Here is an 8,132-nt window from a genome sequence, read left to right as displayed (position 1 = left end):
GCTTGACGGTGATAAAGGAGTAAGGAGTAAGAAAGGTGGGTGGGGATGGAACGAGAGCAGAGGAATCAGACGTTGGTCACTTAGGCTTTGATACCATGTGAAAGTTCAAATATTTGGAGAATTGCTGCCTTACCTTAAACACAGGTATAGGCGTGTATTATGGAGATGTAAAATATATTCTTGTTACAACTGAATCATGGAAAGATAGGAACAGAAGAATACATTTGAATTTAAACATTTGAATTAAAACAGATTACATATCTAAACAAACATATCAAGAATCTTAGGAAATATTTGAACTGATCTTCGTGTAACTGCATATCAAGAATCTTGGAAAATATTTGAACTGATTTTCGTGTAATTACTTTGTAAAGAGCCGCTGGTTGTTGCTGTGGATAAGTCTCTAACATATATGTATATATATCAATAAAAAAGGCACTCATCTCTAGATTCATAAAACTCTTTCCAATGAAATCTCAAATATCCAAACTTTAGCCATTGAAATTAAGATAGGATGTAACACAAAAATGCAAAATAATAAGAAATAATTTCTTAAAAAAACACAATAACATTAATTTCAAATAATCTAATCGGGTCAACTTAAATGGTAAGGGAAACTTGTGATTCTGATAATCTTTAGGTCACAGGTTCGATTCCCCCTTAACGTATTATGTTAGTAAATTATTAGGGGTGCGTTAATGGGTAAGAGATTTGGTGTCGTACCATAGTATTGAAAGTGACACGATGTGACCGGAGTCCTCGAATTATTAAAAAAAAAACATTAATTCCAAATAGAGAGAGAGAGAGAGAGAGAGAGAGAGAGAGAGAGAGATGGAATACAAACACTAGCTTGAGCCACGGGAGAACGCAATTCCAAACACAAATTCAAATCCACCGCATTTTTTTGTCCTACTGCTGCTAGAGCATAGCTTCACGCACGCAACCAAGCAAGCGCCAACTCCCCCCCCCCCCCCCCCCCCCCCCCCCCCCCCCCCCCCCCCCCCCCCTCGCCCTCTCTCTCCTCGCCTTTTAAATTCTCCCACCTCTCATCCCGTTCAGTCCTCGGTCCCTGGAACTCTCTCTCCCCCTTTCCGTCGTTTCTTCGTCTTGATTTGAACCAAATCAAGAACCCAACTTCGAAAATTCATCACCAGATGGAGCGACCCAGATTCGTGATCGAACCATCGGAGGCCGAATCAATGGCAAAACAATCAGGCCTCTCCGTTCTCCAACTCCTCCCCTCTTTGGTGAAGTCTGCCCAGCCCCTCGCCCGCCCCTCCATCTCCAACTTCCCTGTCGGCGCCGTCGGGCTCTGCTCCGACGGCCGCATCTTCCTCGGCGTCAACCTCGAGTTCCCGGGTCTACCGCTCCACCATTCCGTCCACGCCGAGCAGTTCCTCGTCACCAACATCGCCTTCCACCGCCACTCCAGCCTCCGATTCGTCGCCGTCTCCTCCGCCCCCTGCGGCCATTGCCGCCAGTTCCTTCAAGAAATCCGCGGCTCACCCAATATCAGAATCTTCATCACATCGTCCCAAAATGAGGGCAGTAACCCCGGCGACGACGCAGACGACGACGCCCAATTCAAACCATTATTGCATTTTTTGCCCCACAGGTTCGGTCCCGACGATCTTCTCGACAAGGATGTTCCCCTGCTTTTGGAGCCCCATAACAATGGCCTAGTCCTTGTGAGGAAAAAGGAGGACAGCTCGTGTAATGGGTTTGCGGAGTTTTGTGAGTTCGAGGACAATTTAGTGGCGGCGGCGTTGGAGGCTGCGAACGAATCCCACGCGCCGTACAGCGGGTGTCCTTCCGGCGCGGCTTTTGTGGACTCCGTGGGGAAGGTGTACAGAGGGTCGTACATGGAGTCTGCGGCCTATAATCCGAGCTTGGGGCCGATTCAGGCGGCGCTGGTGGCTTACGTTGCCAGCGGCGGAGGCGGTGGATACGACCAGATCGTCGCTGGAGTTTTGGTGGAGAAGGAAGGGGCAGCGGCGGCGCAAGAGCACACCGCGCGGCTGCTGCTGCAGTTGGTCTCGCCGCTCTGCGAGTTTCGGGTGTTTCATTGCCGTTCGGCTTCGAATGATTGCAAGAAGTCGTCTTCGTCCTGATGTGAGTAATCTGTCTATAGTGGATCATTTGTAATCTCTGAAATTAAACTATTCATTGGTTATGGAAGACGATAAATAAATGAATAACTATCACTTCCTTTTGCCATTTAATTTACCTTTTCGATATTATCACACTGTCTGAGAGCTTTGAATCTCTGATTTCTTGCTTTCCTTATCTTATTGGACAGTAAGTAAAAATGGGGGGAAAAGATCCACATGGAAAGACGATACTGGTTGCAAGTTAGCATATTGTGATATAAAAATATCTGCTTTTCTTTTGAGGCATATGGGTTTGTTAGTTCATCGTTTCACTTCCCCACCTTTCTTTTTAGGAACTCCTATTCAATGACCATTTAAAAGCTTATACAGTCATGAATGAATTTTTTATTTGAAGCAAAATTTCAACTGCTCATGATTGAGAGATTATTTTCTGCTGCTGCAATAAATTGAGAGTGTAGAGTTAATTTACATTGAGGTAGGAGTAGGACTATTATGAAAGGTGAAAGGAAAAACTAAGTGAAAAGCTTCTTTTTTTTCACCATTTTTCTACCACTTTTGGAGCAAATGATGTTGGAAAGAGTGGAAAGGCAATCTTATTTGTTTTCTCCGCCCCGACATTTATTAAGGAGAAAAAAGAAAACAAATAAAAACAAACTTTTCCACTCTCTAAAATCATTTCTTATGAAGTGGAAGGAAATTGGATGGACAGATACTCTTTCATTAGTACTACATGTTTGGTTTGTGAAATGAAATGAAATGGAAATAGAATATAATCAAGATTTCCATTTGATTTGGTCATGCTGACCATTCAAATTTTCATTTCATTCCTATCCTACTCCATACTGTTTTGCAAACAAAACATGAAGATGGTGCAAGTGATAATCAATTCTCTTTACTTTCATTTTGCTTAACGAAGCAACAAGAGGGAAATAAAGCCTAGTTTTTTCTTCCTTCTACTTTTCCTCCCGTATACATCTTTCCTCCATTTCGATCCCTCGCACCAAACACAACACTACGAATTGTTTCTTGTGTTTTATGTTACATATGTACATAAATTTTCAGTGTCTTTCCTGTTCCTGCACTGTAACTTGCACAGTTGATTGTTCAAGTAGGTTAAATTTTTGACTTTTCCTATTGTTTCTGTGGAGGGTAATGGCCCTATACTGCACTCTGTTATTAGTGTTTGGATGATGTGTAATGGTCCCATGAAAAATAGGTTCAGCCATTACTGCATGATTTGCCCCTGCCACTAAAGACATGCTAAAAGAGACCCCCACATTCCCATGTAATAATTGGCAACGCAGAGTTGTATGTAATGGTCCACTTAGATTTGCATTATGATTAGGGGTGATGGTGATGGTCAGCTTAAAAAGTCACTTTGTATTAATTTAAATTGACTGACCAAAAGCTATCATTCTTAAACTTGAAAATTTTTGGAAAAGATTCTGGTGAATAATATATATATAGACATATTAAATATTCTTCTTTTTGCCTTTTGGACCTTCTTAGGAAGAATTGGCTAGTGGAGGGTTATAGGTTGAAAAAAGTGTTGGCTAATTTTGCAGTGGCTAAGTCATATGCCATCTAAGTGTATGTGCTGTAGCCTAGCCAAAAAAAAGTGTATGTGCTGTGAACTGATTGGAAAAACAGACTGACAATTGCATATACTCATTCATGGATTTTCTGACTTGTTCACCTGAGGGTTTAGAGGTCTGGATCTCCTCAATATCCGTTAATATATTAGAAAACCGGTGGTTTATGTATTTCAGGATTTCATTGGAAATTCAATTTTGATACTTGAAAAGTCAGACTGCCTTGAAACAGAATATTGTAAAAATAGTTAAATTGAAATTTGGTTGATGAACGTTATTGTTTATTGAGATAGGAATTGGGGAAATAGAGGAGATTGTGACCTTATACCCATTGATCTGTAGAGAAGTGTGAATTTGTATATTGGAGTACGTATGTCAATTGACCACTATAGCATTGACCTTTGTGGTTTGAATGAACACATTTGGGGCAATGAAGGCATCAATTGCAGAGTGTTGATTTTGCACAGAACAGTTAACAGAGCCCTTGCTGCAATATCCTCTGAAAAACAAATATAAGTTTTGTTTAAACATTGTTATGATGTTATGATGCTGTATTGTTTAACTTTGACTTATTTTCACTTAATTATGCAATTAATTTTTAAATAAAAGACCCCTGAAAATTAAGGTCCTCTCTATTAATATTCCAGCAAATAATCACTTTATCATGTGCAAGGAAAGTAGAGGCTCCCTCCCCCATCCTCCCCAACCCTCCCCACTTCCCCTTGAAGCCTCTGTTGAGTCAACTAGAACATAAAAACAAAAGCAGAAAACAAAAACAAGATGAACAAAATAAAACACAGTTTCTTGGTGTGAATAAATCCATACAAATTCAAATTTATGGTCTAAATTGTAAGGTTAGATTGGGAGTATGGATTTTTGTTATATGGATTTTAATCTTGGATTTTGATTTGTGGATTTGGACAATGCTATATATAATTTTGTAATATTTTTTTGGTATAAATCCACACAAATCTAAAATCGCCAGGTTCGACCTCTAGCCCCATGTTTAGGAGTTTGGAATCTAGACCTTAGATTTGGATTTGGATTTGGATTTGTATGGGTTTAGATGAAATATAACATAAAATTGTGTTATGGTTCATCTAAACTTCTCAAAAAATTCAAATTCAATGCCTACAATCCATACTTCAAAACACAACCTAGCCTCTTAAACATAGGGTGACTGTTGTATGTTTGATAACTAGGAACAAAATCGAATCAAATTTGTCATGATTTCTTCATTGTCATTGCCTCAAATTTTTTTTATTCCATTTAATTATGACCCCATTTCATTTGGTGAACCAAACCAAACATAACACAAAAAATGAAAGATCTGACTGATAGAACAAACACAATCAGAAATCAAACAGAAATCCTTAATAGGCTCTCCAACCTACAACACTAACGTTGGCAAATCTCCTGCCCCCCACGAGAATTATAGGGATGAGAAACCCAACACATCATTGAATATGAGTAACGCAAAGCAAAGTTTTTTCTGATTTTCCAATTGCAGCTTCTTGAATCAGTGTTGCAGTCATAAGAGCCCTTGAACGCCTGGAATTCACCAAATGCTGTCCTGCACACATACTCTGGAAGCAATGGAAAGGCCCGCAGCTCGAAAGTGTAAATTGATCCCGGAGGAATCAGCACGTAATCTCCATAGCCTTTCTTTATGGAGTAGCAGCTAATGTGCTGGTCATAGGGCGTCTCGTTGCTTATGTTAACTCTTGCATGCTTGCATCGAGGGGCGCATGCCTTTGCCCCAAGCAGGGGAAAGAAGAAGAAGAATAGGAGAACTGATGAGATGAGGTGTGTGACCAAGAAACTACCTTTCTTCACCATTCTTGATTGCTTCCTTTCCTCTCTTCTTTGCATGTGTTTGAGATGAATTCCATTAAATAGTGCAAACTCAACAGCAGGCTTTCAAAAACTGATCATTCATTCTTTTTGAGTAAAGAGAAAATGCTACTTGTTTTAATTGATTTGCGTTTGTAACTGAGAAAAAGGAGTTAAAAGGAAAAGTCAAGCATATTCTGACTCTTTTATTATCTTTTAGAATGAGGCAGTTTTATTTGCCAAGATTTTTATAGTTGGAGACTTTTGAATGAAGGATATATATATGTTCATTAAGGGTTGAACTCTTAATAAACTAATCTTTTTCTTTTTCTTTTTCTTTTTCTTTTTCTTTTTCTTTTTTAGAGAAAAAAAATATGAATTTAGTCTAAATGATATTATTCAAATCTTATACTAAATAAATATAATTTATTTGATAGTCAATTACAAATTTCCTATCATGCTTAAATGTACATTTACTAATTAATAAAATATTTCCATTTTTATAAGTTATGCAATATAAGTATATTTATTAACATAATTCACTTGCAAAATTTTACTTGGAAGGCAGGTGACAAATAAAATTAGTAAAATCCTAAACTTTACAAGGTTTTGCTTGCAAGAAATGTGATAAATAAAATTAGAAAAGGTGAAATCTTTTTTTTTTTTTTTTTAACTTTATTAGAAAGCCAACCCATTCCGTTGTGGAGTTTGATGAATTGCAAAATGTTGACAATTTTTTCATACCTATAGAAGTTAAAAAATTCATCGGACTCATACTCTAATTCATTATTTGACCTGATACACTTTACTAACTTTTCCATTTGTTTCTCAACTTCTGCCTTTCATTACATGAATTTAGAGAATATCTCTAACTTTTACCTCATGAAATAAACTTAAAGCTTGCTAGAGTAATTATCAATGAAGCTAACCAAAATAGTAAGCTCTATTCCTAGCTAGTGCCCCTGTAAGCCCCCAAACATAACTGTGAACGTAATCCATAATGCTTCTACTTTTTTGGAAAGATGCCTTGAATTTCACTTTGCATTGTTTACCCACAACACAAGACCTACAAAAATTAACTTAGTACTCCTTCAACCATTTCAATTTTATCATACGCCACTCACTCATATGTCTTAGGCACATATACCAAAGCTTAGTATCAATTGTGTCAATATTCGATGAAGTGACTACTACACTACCCACAACTATTCTACCTATAAGTTGATACAAATTGTTCTCAACTCGTTTACCCTTCATAACAACCATAGAACCATTTGATGCCTTTAGGATTCCACTCCAGGAGTTGTTGAAAACCCTTGCATAGTCTTTTCTAAGCAACCAAAAAAAGCAAGTTCTTTAATTCTAGAAGATGTTTAACATTTTGTAATGTTCCAACAACTTCATCAAACATTCTAACTTTCATAGTACCAACGCCAATTACAAGTCATGGATGATCATTACTAGGAACTATTGCCTCATCATCATATTTCATATAAGTATTAAACCACTCCCTATATGGACAATAATTGAAAGGAGCAACTAGAATCAATTGTCCAAGCATCTTGAGTAGAATTGTTATCAAAAGAAACCAGCAAGAACTTTTCATCATTTGAAATATCTGCCACCACACTTGTAAAGTTTGAAGGTTGGTCTTTCTTGTTATTCTCTTTCTTCTAAAGAGGATAATCCCACTAATAGTGTCCCTTTTGTTTGCACTTGAAGCACTTAACATTCTTAGCCTTTGATCTAAGATTTCAATATACCCCTCTGCTTATACTTCTCCAAGATCTCCCTATCCTATGCTCGACTTTCGCAACCAAACCCTCTGGTTCATGGTCTTCTTTATTAAGTCTTCTTCTAACCTCATTTGACTTGAGAACCCTAGAAGCTTCTTTTATAGCTTAGAGTGGATTTCCCATTGAGCAGTGTCGAAACGAAGTGTTCAAATAAAGAAAGAAGGGAAGATAAAAACATCAGCCTTTTATCTTCATCTTCAATCCTTACATTCACCTTGAGCAAATCACTTAGAATTTAATTAAACTGTTCATATGCTGATTTAGATTCCCACTCTTGGGCATACAAAGAAACAACAATAACTTCTTTAAGAAAAAATTTTTAGTATTGCTTTCGATTTGTACAAGCTCTCTAATTTCTTCCATAAACCCTTGACACTTTTCTCCTCTATCACATCGAATACGACAAAATTTATCAAGCAAGATCGGATAGTATTGAAGGCGATTTGTTCTAGTTCCATCCAATCATATTCATCTATCTTCTCCAATTTCTTTCATGTTAGAGCCTTGTAAACCTTTTTTGAATCAATAGATTAGTTACCCGCATCTACCATAGCCTAAAGTTTACCATCGAACTTTTCAAATTTGGTCTTTACCCCACTCATTCTTGATGTGATTCAGATGCAAATCCTAGAAAACCTAGTGCTCTAATACCAATTGTTGAAAACTCACACCCTAAGGTTACGCACACACATGGGGCAAATTCGAAAAAAAAAAAAATAGAGAAAATCAAAAGAGAGAAAAAGAACAAAAAAAAAAAAAATGTGGTTTGGCAATGTGCCTAAGTCCATGAAGCCCTTATG

General features: G+C 37.7%; 1 protein-coding gene across 2 annotated transcripts; it reads left to right on the top strand.

Annotated features, from left to right (window-relative positions):
- Nucleotides 1-869: 869 nt before the first annotated feature.
- Nucleotides 870-5,860, top strand: LOC131158169 (cytidine deaminase 1-like). Of its 2 annotated transcripts, none has more exons than XM_058112836.1 (2): nucleotides 870-2,112; nucleotides 5,214-5,860. In XM_058112836.1, exon 1 carries the CDS (start codon nucleotides 1,155-1,157, stop codon nucleotides 2,109-2,111), a length of 957 nt encoding a protein of 318 aa, XP_057968819.1. In that variant the 5' UTR covers nucleotides 870-1,154; the 3' UTR covers nucleotide 2,112; nucleotides 5,214-5,860. The 2 variants fall into 2 exon arrangements, with proteins under 2 accessions (XP_057968819.1, XP_057968820.1); XM_058112837.1 differs by having other exon boundaries at nucleotides 1,071-2,112; nucleotides 5,227-5,860.
- Nucleotides 5,861-8,132: the final 2,272 nt, after the last annotated feature.

This window comes from Malania oleifera, chromosome 6 (assembly GCF_029873635.1).
Source record: "Malania oleifera isolate guangnan ecotype guangnan chromosome 6, ASM2987363v1, whole genome shotgun sequence".
NCBI lineage: Eukaryota > Viridiplantae > Streptophyta > Magnoliopsida > Santalales > Ximeniaceae > Malania > Malania oleifera.
This window is presented reverse-complemented; position numbering and strand designations above follow the sequence as displayed.